We start from the raw sequence: 16,136 nt of genomic DNA, 5'->3' as shown, positions 1-16,136 counted from the left end.
AGCTTCTGTTCATTAACCATATTGTCTATGTTGTCACTCAGTCTATGTACTTTGATTAGATTTATATCTTTGTCCATGTACTCAATTGCCCTCAGTTGATGACTGTTTATCATAGTAAACATCGCGACTTGCTTTGATGGTCTTAAGATTTATGTCTCATTTTCTGTCATTGTCTTGACACCCAACTTAATTATCTGCCATTGAGTGCAAGATGCTTTTCAAAACTTCCCAACTTACTCCTGCTTCTACTGAGGTTATATTTGTGTCACGAATTGGTGGAATCAGTTGCATCATGCTCGTCAATATTTGTACATGTGGAGTTGTTATAATCTGAAAGCTTATTTATTTACCTTGCTTTCACTGAAAAAATAACCATCCATCTTAAATAGAAGTCGAGATATTTGCGTTTGAAGGAGATGAGGTCGACTGGTTTCAGTGGTAAGATTAGTGAGAAAATGGCCACCAAAGTTTGAAAATTTCAATAGCTTAAGAGTCCGTGAAAACAATAAAATTACATATTTTATGCCTTTATTCAACGTTTTTCAGTAAAATTCACATGGAAATAATGTTTTTATGTGGACACAAATGATGTTTCAGAGACAAAAGACAAAAATTCTATGGAATTTGCCAAACTGGCGGAAAAAATGCTGTTTCTTCGATTTTATTATTTTGACGAGCGCCTCATTCCACCACGATGCCTCATATTTTCATTTCTTCCACCTTATCTTCACGCCCAGCTCAAGCCCAGCAAGCTGTGGATCAGGCACCTACAGCTTGGAGCGGTCAGTGAGCTGCACAGCCTGTCCGGCGGGCTACCAGTGTCCCACCACCAGTGCTCAGCCCACAGCTTGTGCAGCCGGCACTTACTCTATGGGGAGCCAGACCAGCTGCACAGCTTGTGATGCTGGCTATGCCTGCCCATCGATCGCCACAGCTGCTGACAAGTATGCATGCCCTGCTGGTGAGTGCAGAATTCATAGCAAAATATACTGTCGAACCTGCTCTAAAGGCAGCCTGTAAAAGACAATCAATCACCTGTACAAATGCCCGCTTCCCATATCCTCCCTTGCATATTTTTTACATTATAATGACACAGAGTAAGACGACCACCTGTCTAATATGGCTACTCTTCTCTTTGACAATGGGTGGCCGCCTTAGACGGTTTTAACTGTATTTAGAGTTGTTTCACACCCTGTACGTAAATTTTGTGAGAGAAGAACATGTTGAAATGAAAAATTTCTTGTAGTAAACAGAGAGAGGCTTGCTCTTTAAACTAGATGAACAGAGCGACATTCCACAATTGCCCAAATCAGTTTCTGAGGGCTTCCAGTTAAAGTCTTTATTGAAATAAGGATATCGAGGGGTATCTTACAATATAGATTTATTCTGTTAAATCATTTCCTTCCAAGATTTTAGTTGAAAAATAATGAGTGCTCAAGCCATGTCTCTAATTTGGGCGCTGTCTTTGAAAAATGATTTGGGCACTTGTGGCTGTGGAGAGACAGTGACAATGTGATATTTGAAATGTACAGTAAAACCTCCGCATAACAAACACCCTTTAGACTCAATAGTTTGAATATCTTAGCTGAGGTACATTATTAGCCAAAAAGAGTAAAAATACTAAATAGCACTTGGGGCTTCAGAAAGTGAACGTTACAGCCGATAATAGATGTTTCTGTCCCCGGGGTTTAATGCACCCCGCATAATTTAGCAAAATTTGATCATTTTTTGCATAATTTCTTATTATTGTCCTTTATTTTTCTTAATTACAAATATAACTTAATCACAAAATTTCACATTTTCGGGCTTGCATAATTTCATAATTTTTTTTGCATAAAACCGCGGGGACAGATGTTAATACGTGTACGTTATAGGCCCTACCGAGATTTTACTTTATGTTTATTACTTTTTAACCTGATATGACTTCCGTTGTATCAAAAAGAAATTTAAAAAAATTATGACTCATAAAACGTTCCCTGTCTTTACTGCTTGTTCCCTTTTTTCTCTATTATAAGTATAGCTTTTTCCACATTTTTATGGGACACTTGGCAATGGAGAGAGCGCATGGGCCTCTCCAGAAGAGACGAAGTTATTTTTACTCGATTACGCATCGGGCACACGGCTCTAACACACAAATACCTCCTTCAGGGAGAAGAGAAGCAATTCTGTGTCGGATGCGACACAGATTTTACCATTAGACACATTTTAACAGAATGTCTAGACTTCAGAGAGTACCGAAGGAAATACTTCGAAAATGCAAAAAATTGCAAGACATTTTTTCCGTCATTAATCCCAACAGAATTTTGGATTTTATGAAGGCCATTGGCCTTTATGGGAAATTGTAGAGCGAAATTGAAGTATTTAAAATTTTAATGTTATTTAGGAAAGTTGTTTTAAATTGAAGATATATATTTATACTGAATTTCAAATATTTCAACGTTTTAAAATCAAATGACCCGTACCCAGCTGTACAGTGAACTGCGAATAAAACTAACTTGTGTTTCGCGCGCTCATATGACCTTATGCAGTTGCGAGCGCCGTAAAACCCCAAACTAAACTAAAAAAGAGAGCGCTTAGGAAATCTAAAAGAAGGTGTTCTTTATAAGAACAAGTTGATGTGCACAATTCAACACCTGAGAAAATCTTTAAAAGGTTCTTGTTTTCTTTATCACTTTACAAGGAATTGAATATTCAGAATGATGTCCTTCAGTACACTTCAGTTGGTTATTAAAAATATTTGAAAAGCTGATGAAATTTTTTTCTTAAATCTACATTATTGTTGATACTGGTGGACTTTTGCCATATGGCCCAATGCCATGTAGTGCTCCAGTCTCTTGTAACTCTCCAATAGTTCCGTATAAGGAGTTGTTAACTCTTTATCTCCAGAGGGAGTAAACTCTCGAAGCCTTTTTTGGTACGAAATCTAAAACTGACAAATATGTCACCCAACTGGTCATTAAATGAAAGCAAATGAACCTATTTTGATAGTTCTTCATCTAATGAAAGAACTCTTGGGGAAAAAAGACCTGTTTTTGGCAATTGCCGAAATATCATCTGATGTCGAAGTCATTGTAAAGGAATTTGCTCGAGCTGCTGCCAGCAGCTCACCGGCACAGTGGTTCCATCCGTAAGCCACTGGGAGCGGATTGCTGGAGATAAAGGGTTAAGCTACTCTGCATGTATAAGGAAAATGTATCTTTCTCTCTCAGGTTCTTACTCTGTGGGCAGTCAAGACACTTGCACAGACTGCTCCCCGGGCTTTTACTGCACAAACCCCACCAGCAGCGTAGAAACACCCTGTAGCACAGGAGAGTATTCAGAGTCCAGGAGTAGTTCATGCACACCTTGTCCAGCTGGCTACGAATGTCCTAACAAAGATGGCTCCCAGAACGCAGTCTGCTTACCGGGATACTACTCGACTGGTCAGATTATCTTGTCTTTTATTTATTTAGGTTTCACATAGATTTTGTAGTTTCTAAAGAGACCTTAAAAAATTTTTTAAAAATACGAGTCGGTATTTTAACATAAAATAAAAGCAGCTTCAAAATGACAAATTGAAAGTACCTACCCATGTTATTTTTTACTATACTGGTTTGATGAATTTGGAGACACTGTTATCATGTATATTGTATTAACTCTGTTAGTGTTTTAGCACATCAATCCGCAGCTTGCATTGTGTATGCTTCCCGGGAAACTGAAAATGTTTCTGAGTCATGTTCTAGGGTCTTCTGGGGTAATAATAGTTGTAAAGTGCATAGATCATTTTGTTGAGCATGGAAATACTCTATATAAATGTAGTTATTGTAACAATTATTATTGTTATTGTCATTATTATCATTATTATTATTATTATCATTATTATTATTATTATTATTATTATTAGGCCTATTCTTATTCTTATTCTTATTCTTATTCTGAAATGCAAGCTAAACCTCTCACATATTTGTATAAATTGGCCTCTGTATTTCAAACTTTTTTTTTCCTGCAGGCTCTGCCACAAGCTGCACAATTTGTCCTGCTGGCAAAGCATGTCCAGAGACAACCTCGGCCACTCAGACCACATGTGCTGCAGGAACGTATTCAGTGGGTGGTCAGCAGGAGTGCACGATCTGTCCGGCAGGGTATGAGTGCCCGTCCACCACTGTGGCCACACAAACCCAGTGCAGCACGGGCTACTACAGCGAAGGTGGACGAGCGGCCTGTGTACAGTGTCCTGACGGATACTCCTGTCCCTCTATCTATGATGACTTGAAGCTGCAGTGTCCTACTGGCTACTATGCACTAGTGAGCTCACTTATTCTTTTAGCAAAGCTTTTTTAGAAAGAGAAGTTTTTGACAACATAGTTGGGCATAATTATTTTAGTTTAGTATAGTGATTTTATAATTCAACAGTCACCTGTTTAGGAGAACAGTTTTTTTTCTATATTAAGCTCTTTATGATACAATGTACTCAAATACAATGTGTTGTGTCCTGTTTGTTTTCAAATCAAATGTATTGGCAGCCTTATAATTTTCAGTCTTGATGAAGTTAGAGTAGAATTTGGTGGTCATGGTCCATTGCATACCTCTTCAGAAGGTTAGCAGTTGGTGGGAACCTTGGTATGTTCCTGTGCTACTTCAAATTGTCATATTCTTATTAGTTTCCTTACAAAATGTGGCTGTTATTGTGCCAACTCCTCTGAACTATTACCCAACACAACTCAATACCTCTTCAACAGATGTGCCTGTCAGGCATCTGACCCTGCGATGGACTTTCGATAGGTAATATGAAACAATGCTGGCCATTGCCAGATTTGTAAATAGAGAACATTACATAAAAATAATTTCTTATGCATTCCTTCCAATCCAATTCATTTATCTCTTCAGACAGGTGCCACAACTTGCACGGAGTGCCCTGCTGGTGAAGAATGTCCCAACACCAACGCTGCAGGCACGGCTTGTACTGGCGGCTACTACAGTCTGGGAGCTCAGGCTTCTTGCACAGCTTGTCCTGCTGGTTATGAGTGTCCTAATGTTGTGAGTGTTCTGTTTTGTTTTCAGTAAGCATATATGTTGAACATCTAGCTTTCACTGGCAAAATGGAAGGCAAAGGAGGCAGGGGCAGGCCCAGAGCAACCTACTAGGAGAACCTAATCAGATGGATAACGGGGAAAGATCAGGGTAGCTTACCTTTTCTAAGAGCATTCGAGCAAAGAAATGACCGGAGAACCATGATCGCCGATGTCTGCCGCAGATCTAGCACTTGATGATGATGATATGTGGATGTGGGGGTGACACCTTTCAAGAGTTGAGCAAAATGTAAAAGCTTATATTGGGTTAGATTAAAAAACATTTTGGATTTTTCTTGAAAGCAATCAGTCAGTGCAACACAATTAGGCCATATACGTGCCAAAAATTAGAGGTGTTACAAGAGAGTAACAAACGCATAAAAGAAGGAGGAGAGATAAGGACGATAGATGTTTGATAGGAAAGAAGGAGCAAACCCCACCAGAGCACCCACCACCTATCCACATTGTAAGTGTGAGATAATGATGTGTTGTTGAACCTGCTCTAATGGCCACCTGTATTAGTCCACCTGTTCAAACATCCACTTTCCATTTCCTCTCTTGTATATTCTTTACTCTATAATGGGCCTGTGTAAGATGGCCACTTTTCTCCTCAACAACGGGTGGCTGTCTTAGACAGTTTTGACTGTACTTTTTTTTATTTATTTGTCTATTTTTTCTTGTCACTTGTAATGTCATCTGTTTCTGTCCACAATTTTCATGAATTCTGTAAAAGTATTTAACTCAGCTTTTAGTTTAGTTTAGTTTAGTTTTAGTAAGGATAATTCAGCTTTGATTAGTAACTCTTTACTTCTAGGATGAAAACCGCAAGGCAGAGTAATCATTACAAATCTTGAAAAAGTTGCAGCAGTAATAAAATTTCTGAGCAAAACATTTTATAACCGTCAAACAAAAACATGACTAAACTTTAGACAGAAGAAAATCTTACTTTAAGGAGAGAATTTGATAATTCCAACCCCCCCACCAACCCGACTGACTAATCTATCTCATGAACTAAGATTATATTCCATTTTATTTCTGCCGTCTTTGATTACTTGATTCAAGAACTGGGGTCTTCAGGGACGCATTCTATCCATTCTATTCTGCCCTCTTTGCAGGCATCAGAGCCCGTGATCTGTGCAGTTGGCAAATACAGCACTGGGCTTGCCACTTCTTGCACTGACTGTGATGCAGGTTTTGTGTGCACAGAAGGCAGCACCCAAGCTGCCCCACCCTCCGACATCTGTCCCCTTGGCTCCTACTGCTTGTCTGGTGCTACATCTGCCACTCCCTGTCCTGCTGGCAAGTATGGACACGACCTTGGGCTGACCGCTGATTCTGACTGCAAAGAGTGCCCTCAAGGTTACTATTGTCTAGAGGGGACGGCTGGAATCCCGAGGTCTAATCTGCTTTGTCCGAGAGGCCATTACTGTCCGGCTTCGACTCCAGATTACAAAGACAACCCATGTCCTGGTGGTGAGTCTTTATTTTAATCTAACAGGTCATTTTATTGCTTTAAAGCCAGACCATTTTCTTTCCTTTTTTAATTAAAATGAAGATGTTTTAGGTCCCCATCAACGCAGTTTGGATCATTTAGGAGGCGGGCTTCCGACACTGCTTGTCAGGGCCAACCCGGGCTGAGAGGGATACATCCTAGCAGAAAGACCATGATACTCAATAAAACTTTAGAAACCTCTTGGTAACTGAACTCAGGTCTCCTGCATGTGACAGTGAAGTGCCTAACAGCTATGCTACAGACACATGTTCCTATGTTTTGTGTTTCATATATTTCACCCTTAGAATGACAAGGTTCTAACTCCATGATGTATACTTTTGAGAAAATGGGTTTCAAAGATTCATACTGTGATAGTTAGAATCTTTTTTTTCTCTGTATTTGTTAAGTGTCAGACTGAAGAAGTACAGGTCAGATTGTCCCGAGCCTTTGACACAGTGAGCAGGGCATCTTTGTCAGTAATGTATAGTGTGTAACTCAGTTTGAGCAAAACATGGAGTTAGAACCCTGTCATTCTAAGGGCATGACATGTAAGAATCAGTTTGTTCTTTCAAAAAGTTTCCCCCACACTACAGTTTGTGTGAAATGGCATTCAAATTGTGTTTCCTCTATGTGGATGTGCGGGTGACACCTTTCAAGAGCTGAGCAAAATGGAGAAGCTTACAGAGGTTTAGTTTAACAAACATTTTGTGTTTTTCTTGTAAGCAATCAATCATTTATGCAGTAGGCCTACTTTTGAAATTTGGAAATATGTTTGTCAAGTTCCTTTAAATAAATATACATTTTTTGCTTTTTATATTATTAATATTTCATTTTCTCTTCTTCTTTAATAAATATATTTTTATTGCCTTTGATTTTACTGTGTATCATAATTGTTCATTTCGTGCCATATGTAGTAAAAATCCCCTTCCATTTTCCCTATAGATGTATGATGCATACATCTTTTATAATCTTTTATAGGAACGTTTTACAACTACCTCGGAGCTGTCGATTCCTCCGAGTGCCTAGCATGTCCCAGGGGGCGTTACTGTCCTCAAGGTACCAGCGATCCGTACTACGACTCAAATGTGTGTCCACGGGGTAGCTACTGTCCTGCCTCCACTGGTTCACCTATCAACTGTAATGCTGGACTGTACACAGAGGAAACAGGTTCCACAGGGGTGGAGTTTTGCAAGGTGAATTTTTCACTAGGGTTACACCAATTTATACTGTAGAATGTGTATTGTGTCTGTTTGATTAGGTTGTTTATTTTAACCTTGTCAGTGGTTTCAGCTGTAGTAATAGTTTTTTGTTTTTGAAGGTCTCAGTATACCTTTCTCAGGTGCTTATTGATTTCTTGGGGGATGTTTTCTTATCTTCTCAAGCTTCCATTTTGGTGGCTGCACTTTGGCTCAGGCCTCAAACTAAAATATCAAAAGTGATGTGAGCATTTGCTCTCTTGATTATTTTTTTGGTGAGTATAGCTAACATGAATTATAAATGCATCTTTGCAGAGAGATGATTAATATAAATCTCGGTCGCAATTCGAATAGAAGATTCACTGAAATACAAAAAGGAGTCTATCATACTGTACTGAATGTATTCTTCAGGTACAGAGAATTTTCCTTTTGATAATGGTTAAATTTCATTTTCAGATCTGCCCTGCTGGCTACTATTGTCTGTCTGGCACAGATTCCCCAGAACCTTGTCCCCCTGGCACTTTCAATGAACACACCTCTGGGTCTGCAGCAGCAAGTTGTGAAGCGTGTACGGCTGGCTGGGCGTGCACTGAAAACGCACTGACTGCTCCCAATGTACGATGTGACCCAGGTCACTACTGCAGCGGTGGGAACTCTCTTCCGGACTCTGAGCCATGCCCTGCTGGGACGTACACAAACTTCAACAATCTGACGTCACCTGCCCAGTGTACTACCTGCCCAGAAAAGGTGAACTTTTCAGCTCTAGGTGTTTGTGAGGCATCATAGGGAAATTCGGTGCCTGTAAAAATAATGATATCGAAGATATCGGCATTTTCCAGCTGATTTAGCAATTCTTTATCCAATTTTTTTATTTTTGGCTCTACACCTTTTGTGTCCTTTTAAAAACAAATTTCTTTGTGGATTTTACTGAAAAAAGTTGATTCAAGAAACAAAAATGTAAATTTTCAAGTTTCCCAGGACTATCAAGATATGGGAGTAAAAAAAAACTTTGGTAGCCATTTTCTGACTACTTTTACTTCTGAAACCAGGCGACCCCCACCTTCTTCAATTGCAAATATCTCAACATCTATTCAAGACAGTTAGGTATATTTTTCATTGAAGCGAGTTATTTCAATGAGTCATAATGAGAGTGTGAGTGTGTGCCTTTGTTTGTGTGTGTTTGTGTGTGTGTGTGTGTTGTGTGTGTGTGTTTGTGTGTGTGTGTTTTTGTGTGTGTGTGTTTGGTTACTGCCAAAAGCAAATCCAATATTTTTTACTCACTTTGTAAAGCAGAGCCGAAGGGAGTGGAGCATTTTGTTGTGACAACCGTGGTGTCTAGTTAGGAATATCACCTATTGTTTCGGATATAGAACAACAGGAAACAGAGAAAATAAGGCTGATTTTAAATGCTTTCTGATGTCATTGCAAAACAAATGAGCTTTCTTTTAAGCTATTATGTCACTACTCTTAAGGTTGTTTTTTTGTGTTGTCTCAACCAAACAGATTGCCTGTTTAAGTCCAACTGGAGGTGTGAATCACCCTCCCAAAGCATGCGCAACTGGTCACTACTGCCCGCTGGGCACAGAGTACGATAACCAGTACCCATGTCCTGCTGGGAGCTTCACCAACCTGACCAATCTGTACCGCTCTGAAGACTGCTACACTTGCACAAAGGGCTACTACTGTGTGGCAGGGTCCTCCGCTCCAACCGCTCTCTGCTTTGCAGGCCACTGGTGTCCCCCAGGTATGAGATAAGATTGCTACAAACTGCTCCGCCTTTGGCATTTTTGACAGCTTAGTCTAAGACTATTTTATGTTATAGTAGAGGGTTTTACGGCGCTCGCAACTGCATAAGGTCATATGAGCGCCAAGGGGTGGGTGTCAACAGAGAAGTCTTTACAGGGAATCAGACTTACTCTGCTCACCTCTCTAGCTTCAACAGCACAAGGTCTGCTTCAACTATCAAGGCACCCCGGAAATAGCAGGTCACAAGAGTGTGACAAACATACAAAAGAAGTAGAGGAAAATGACAATAGTAAGGATTAGGAAAGAAAAAGCAGCAGCTCCCTGTTTTAGATCAGGCACAGTTATGAGCGTGACATGAATCAGCCCATTTACAATTCCACTGTGCTTGAACGAGAAATGGCCCCCTTTCGGGAATGGCCTAAAGACACTACAGTCAGTGACACTGCCCCGGGGGGATGTAAAACTCTGCTGTTTGCCATTTTGAAAAGTGACATAAAATGGAGTCTTACACTGAGTAGTCGATTTGAATTGATTTTCCTTGTGGCTTAGGTGGTTATGAGTTTGGGTGGCGGATAGAAAGTCTGTTCTATCATTGAGTAGGGGAGGAGGAAAGGGACAATGTTGCAGGTACTGTGTCTAACAAATTGGTTTGCACAACTTCCGTTTGATGTATGAGACAATGGGATTCAGCAATTTTTAGTCCTGTCATATGCGTTTCAAGGAGTCCCAGAAGTTGAGGATTTTTTTTCATAGCCACTTGGCACTTCTGTATACTTTTCATTTATAAGCTTTTGAGAGTAAGTCTGGATCCATTTACAAATAAAAAATGGATAAATAAATATGACTGGGATTAGGTTATCTCTCAGTATTCTTAAAATTTTTGTTTCTTGTCATTGTGCGTTGTAACAAGCATAATTCCTATTATTTTCAGATAAAGTGCAAGTCTAGATAATGTACTTTTTCATGATTTAGGAAAGAAGAAAACTTTGTTCATCTTTGGTTTATTTATTTTGATTAGGTACAAAAACTGGTAATGAAAACCCTTGCCATGCTGGCTCCTTCAGCGGGAATACTGGCAACATTCGATGGGAACAGTGTGAAGACTGTACCAAGGGACACTACTGTCCACAGGCATCCACTGCTCCAACTCCTTGCCTAGCGTAAGGATTTGTTGTTGTTGTTGTTGTTGTGATTAATAAATGATGTGTGATAATATTGAGAAATGTGTAAGAATTTGTTCTCACTGCTGCAGTTTTTCGTAGTTCATGCTGTGTCAGTCTGCACTTGCTTTCAGTGCTACTTTTGTTACAGAGTGGACTATTTACAGTGTGTACTAGATATTGAAACAATCCTTGTGTATCTTTTATAAAGTAACACTTTTTGTCGAAGAAATAATAAATAATTTTAGCACTCCTTTCTGAAAATGAAGTTTTGAAATTGTTAATGTGGGTTTATGTCGTTTGTTTTTTGTTCCCATTTCTTCTAGTCTTTCTTCTATCTTGTCTTATTCGTTTTATCTTACAGGGGTACTTTCAATAGTGAAATCAAGGGTGAAGATGTCAATATTTGTTTGAACTGCACAGCAGGCTACTACTGCCCAGGAACAGGCAACGTGGACCCCATCATTTGTGACAAAGGAAACTACTCTGATACAGGTGCATTCATGGAGCTTTGAAGTTTTAAAAATGTACCTTGGATTGAAAGAGCGCCCCCCCCCCTCCCCCCCCCCCCCCAATGTTTAAATAATGGTATTGTATTCAAAGAAATACTTTGTCCTTACCATACCCTCTGTACCAGTTGTCAGATCATCACATTTCATTTTAACAAATACACATAAAAAAATAATAGGCCTACCCTTGTACATACTTTGAAAGGGAGGAGGAGGTGCGCAAGGATAGTATTGTCAAAAAAGCAGTAAGCTACTGTGATCTGCAATCGCAACAAGCAAAAACTGATTATATACATGGATTTGATCTACTTTATGTTTCCTGTTTCACTATATTTTGTGCAATGGTGTTCTTTGCTTTGGTTCTATTCAACAAAATTCACATCTCTGTTTTAGGTGCCGCTTCCTGCACAACATGTGAGGCCGGTCATTATTGCGACCAAAATACCACGTCTTTGACCTTCATGAACACTTACCGCATCTGCCCAGCGGGTGTTGAGTGCCCTCCTGGAATGACAAGACAACCCGATCTCATCTCGGATGAGTGTCGCATTGGTTATTACTGTCCAGCCGGAAACATTTCACCTTACCCTGTAAAATGTCCAATTGGAACTTACAACCCAGATACAGGTGGGTTTGAAGAAACTAAAATTTGAAAGATTGTAATTGTGAAAATTCATGGAAATAAATGTGCAGAGATTTTATTTTTTTGCAGTCATTTTCTATCTCTTTTTTTGTGCCACTAAGAAGTGCTCTTTAGTTTTACTTAGAATTGCCTTTTCTTTGATTTGATTAGCATTATGAAAATATGTAATTATTTTAGATGTAGCAAAAGAATTAACTCCTTCAGTGGCAATCCACTCCAAGCGGTTTGTGATTGAAATGGCTGTGCTATTGTTAGTGGCTCGGTCAAATTCCTGTTCGATGATGACATTAATTAATTATCAGCATTTGTCAATAATGGTTCTTTCTTACTTTCATTGAATGAAGAACTTTTAAACTAGGTTCATTTGTTTGTGTCTAATGACCAGTTTAGTGACGTATATGTCACTTTCAGGATTTGTACCAAAAAAGGGCTGTTCTAACATAGTGAGAAAACCGCCTCCGGAAATGATGAGCTAAACTTACATGTTGTGCTCTCTCCCCTCTCGTCTGACTCAGGCCGGAAGACTGTGGATGACTGTGTCCAGTGTACTCCAGGCATGTACTGTGACTCAGAAGGTCTCTCAGCCCCGGCTGGCGACTGCCCTGGTGGTCACTACTGTCCACTTGGCACTGGTGCCTCCACTTCCTTCCCTTGTCCCATCGGCTTCTACAGAAACAGCTCTGCCAGGGAGTCCTTCCAAGTAAGTTACTGATATGAGGTCTGGCAAACAGAAATATATTCATTTTATTATATGGGGGATTTGTCTTCAAATTTGTGTCTGGAAACAACTTAATGTCAGAATTGGTGTAGGCCTACTGAAAGTGAGTGCTTTACCGATGTATGGTACCGAAAGAGTTAAAGCTTCACTTTTAAGGCTCATATTGTTGTGGAAAATGAGAGGTTCGGATTACTGAAAACATTATGGTTTTATAATATTTTTTAACTTTCATTTTAAAGAATGTGGCATTGAAATCACTTGCTTGCAGCTTTTGATAAACTGACACCTGTAAAAACTGACCTTGTCCATAGGACTGCACTGAGTGTATCTCTGGCTACTACTGTGACGTCGAGGGTCTGGCTGTGCCCATAGATTGTCCCCCTGGGTACTTCTGTGTGAGCGGCAGCATCACCCCTCAGCCCTGCCCACTGGGCACCTACAGCAACTCCACTGGCCTCCGACGTTCGACAGACTGCACACCCTGCCCCGGGGGTCAATACTGCGATGGGATTGGTCGAACAGAGCCTGCAGGCCTGTGTGATCCAGGCTTCTACTGCAGAGAAAAGGCTTACACCTCCGCACCTCCAGATGGCCCCACTGGTGGCTTGTGTCCTGCTGGAGGGTGAGTGGACTGACTTATAATTCTGCATTGTTCAGCACTTACAGCCTTCTAGAGATTTGGTGCTACATGAATTCTCATTATTATTTTTGTTATTATTATTATTATTATTGTTATTATTATTATTATTATTATTATTATTATTATTATTATTATTATTATTATTATTAATTATTATTATTATTATTATTACTATTACCATCACCATTATCATCATTATTATTATTGTTATTATTATTGTTATAGCTATGCTTATGCTATGTGACCTGTCATGATAAGGATTAAACCGCGGAGAATGGTACTTTTGATTCATCTCGGAAAGTATTAGTTGATAAAGTACATTCCAGCGTGAATGTTTTCAGAGGAGAAATACATACTTTGAGCTATAGAAAAGCCAAATCAGTAAGCTTAAGGAAAAATTTTATTACTTAACGATACAATAGATCTTTGAACCCCCCCTATGCCCGAGACTTTGGGACTTGTGCTCCTGTGCTCACTTGGTTCAACCACTAGATGTTCACCAGCGCACTCTGAAGCACTTGTTCTGTGCACAAAAGGATAAAGGTTGTCACACTTTCTGTACATTTTCTTTTTACTTGCCTTGAGACAGAAGTTCACAGAACGATCAAACAAAGTGCACATGTGGATGTGTTATGTTTGGTTAGTTATTTCATTTTGATTATAATGCGAACCACTTTTTTTATAACAATATTTTCTGAATCAAACAACTGCATCATAAAAACAATTTTTCTTACGTCTCCAGCTACTGTCCAGAAGGGTCAGCAACTGCCACCCCTTGTCCAGTGGGCAAGTACAGTAAATCAGATGGTGCCAAAGACGAGACTGATTGCATCCCCTGTGACCCAGGCTTCTTCTGTGCTGGCAGCAGTAGCACCCAGGCCTCAGAGCAGTGCTCCCCAGGTAAAGCTCAACCATCTCCACCCCTTCCTGCAATTGAAAAAATGCATTACTGAACAATGAAAAGAACCCAAAAGCCCCCATGTGTTCATCATCTTTAGAGCTGATGAGGGAGAACGTTTTCTTCTTGCCAAAATAGTTTTTTGACCAGTAGTTGTTTGTTTACCTTATAGTGTTGAACCTGAGCTGCGTTTTTCTAGGCATTTTATAAGTATCTGAAGTGTTGTGTATATCTCTTGCGAAAAAACTAATCGGTTTGTAGATTCCTCAATGACTTTAGTATTCTTAGAAATTAGACTCAGATATGACAACTGTTCTTCTTCTCCATTGCATCATACTAGATGTCTGGCATCTATTGTATAAACTGTTCAGCACTGTTCCTCTGTTGGTCCGTATAGCTTGTCCTCTAATTTGACATCATATTGAGATATTTTCTTAAACTAAAGCTAAACAAGATTTTCTTAATTAATTTCAAATGAAATTCTGTTCCTGCTATTACCCTTGTTGGTAATGAGAATTTTTCTCCTTTCTGAGTGCATGAAAGGAATAGTAAAATTAAAATTTTATTGAAATTTGCTAGGCTACTATTGCACTGGTGGAGCGGGTGTCCCCACACAGTATGACACACCGAGGGGTCACTACACAGAGGCGGGAGCGTACAAGCCTGAACCTTGCCCGGCCGGACAGTACCAGCCCACGGAGAGGGCCTCCTCCTGCCTCTCCTGTCCGCAGAGTTTCTACTGTAATGGGACAGGCATCTACGAAAAGATCCTGTGTCCAGCTGGTCACTACTGTCCAGAGAGCAGTGAATTTCCTACTCCGTGTCCTCCCGGAACGTTCTTGAAGGATGTTGGAATGTAAGCATTTGATGTACAAAAGACTATCAATAAAAGACTTCTGTTTTGTACTTATTTTTAGAGATTAATTTTTAATTGGAAAGATGAATTATTTGAAACCAAGTTAACCTTTGCTGTAAAATTAGTTTACTATCAGGATGAAGTTGACTTTTTTGCCAGTTGGGAAAATAAAGATAAATCCTTGTCAGTGGGACTTTTATACTGGGACTCTTCTACTGTTTGACAGAGAACACTATAAAAACAGAGTTGTGCATTTAATTTTTTTTTTGGTAGTAGATCGAATTGTTGTTGTTTTAACAAGAGTTCTGCAAAGTTTTTACTAGTTTTGTAAATTCTTTTTCAGCAATCTTTTAAAAGCTAGATTAAGAAATTGAATTTGGTCTTTCTGATCTGTTCATACACAGGTATGAACTGAGCCATTGCCAGGCATGTACTGAGGGCTATGCCTGTGAGAGCTACGGTATGCCAGACGGAGATACTACACCCTGCAGTGCCGGCTACTACTGCCTGGAAGGCTCAAACACAACCATACCTGTTGGAATGTCCTTTGGAGATGTCTGCCCACCTGGACACTATTGCCCTGAGGGCACGGCTTCTTACAATGACACCAGATGTCCAAATGGCACCTACAGTAATTTCACTGGTGAGAACACTGAATCAACTAGTCATTGCCACTAATTTTGTTGTGTTTTGTTGCATGCACTTAAGTCTACAGGGTTCTGTTGCAGACTTAAAGATTCATTGTCTTAAAAAAGAACTGTTACTGTTGTTGAGAGCTGATTGCAGACTTTTTGTTTGTTGTTACTAATTTCCAGGTAGTTATATGGAATGTTGTAGCTGTGTGTAATATTTTAAGATGCAGGTGCTGTGTAGTTTTCATAACAAGTTGAGTTCTTCCTCTTCCTTGCAGGTTTGACGGATGAATCCCAATGCATTGCCTGTGACCCTGGTCTTGTTTGCGCTGGTTATGGTCTCACCGAACCAAATGGAATCTGCGCTGCAGGCTACTTTTGTCGAGGTTCAGCCTACACCACCAAACCCAAGGATGGTGGTGCCACTGGTGATTTGTGTCCCAAAGGTAAAACAAGTGAATGGTAGTTCACTTTGTTCTGTCAGCAGAGACACTGTTTGGGCTGTAATGGTCTACATTTTATTTTCTGTCATACCAACTCATCTGGCTATGGAGGCTAATTAGTGTCAGCAAATGCCTTTTGCAGCAAATTCTAGGAA

The 16,136-nt window shown here is 39.8% G+C and overlaps 1 protein-coding gene across 1 annotated transcript in view; it reads left to right on the top strand.

The window, feature by feature from the left end:
* Positions 1 to 16,136, top strand: part of LOC101861715 — a 152,991-nt gene that overhangs the window by 32,855 nt on the left and 104,000 nt on the right. Inside the window, exons 19-35 of the mRNA XM_005092327.2 lie at positions 738 to 961; positions 3,210 to 3,422; positions 3,989 to 4,284; positions 4,867 to 5,016; positions 6,164 to 6,521; positions 7,519 to 7,733; positions 8,193 to 8,483; positions 9,240 to 9,480; positions 10,501 to 10,642; positions 11,007 to 11,137; positions 11,545 to 11,778; positions 12,310 to 12,494; positions 12,824 to 13,134; positions 13,895 to 14,052; positions 14,630 to 14,906; positions 15,311 to 15,549; positions 15,817 to 15,984. Coding sequence (XP_005092384.1) covers positions 738 to 961; positions 3,210 to 3,422; positions 3,989 to 4,284; positions 4,867 to 5,016; positions 6,164 to 6,521; positions 7,519 to 7,733; positions 8,193 to 8,483; positions 9,240 to 9,480; positions 10,501 to 10,642; positions 11,007 to 11,137; positions 11,545 to 11,778; positions 12,310 to 12,494; positions 12,824 to 13,134; positions 13,895 to 14,052; positions 14,630 to 14,906; positions 15,311 to 15,549; positions 15,817 to 15,984 — 3,833 coding nt within the window. The remainder of the gene's footprint in view (positions 1 to 737; positions 962 to 3,209; positions 3,423 to 3,988; positions 4,285 to 4,866; positions 5,017 to 6,163; positions 6,522 to 7,518; positions 7,734 to 8,192; positions 8,484 to 9,239; positions 9,481 to 10,500; positions 10,643 to 11,006; positions 11,138 to 11,544; positions 11,779 to 12,309; positions 12,495 to 12,823; positions 13,135 to 13,894; positions 14,053 to 14,629; positions 14,907 to 15,310; positions 15,550 to 15,816; positions 15,985 to 16,136) is intronic.

The sequence above is a fragment of the Aplysia californica genome, unplaced genomic scaffold (assembly GCF_000002075.1).
Source record: "Aplysia californica isolate F4 #8 unplaced genomic scaffold, AplCal3.0 scaffold00044, whole genome shotgun sequence".
Taxonomy (NCBI): domain Eukaryota; kingdom Metazoa; phylum Mollusca; class Gastropoda; order Aplysiida; family Aplysiidae; genus Aplysia; species Aplysia californica.
The sequence above is the reverse complement of the archived record's forward strand: the minus strand, read 5'-3'. Positions and strand labels throughout refer to the sequence as shown.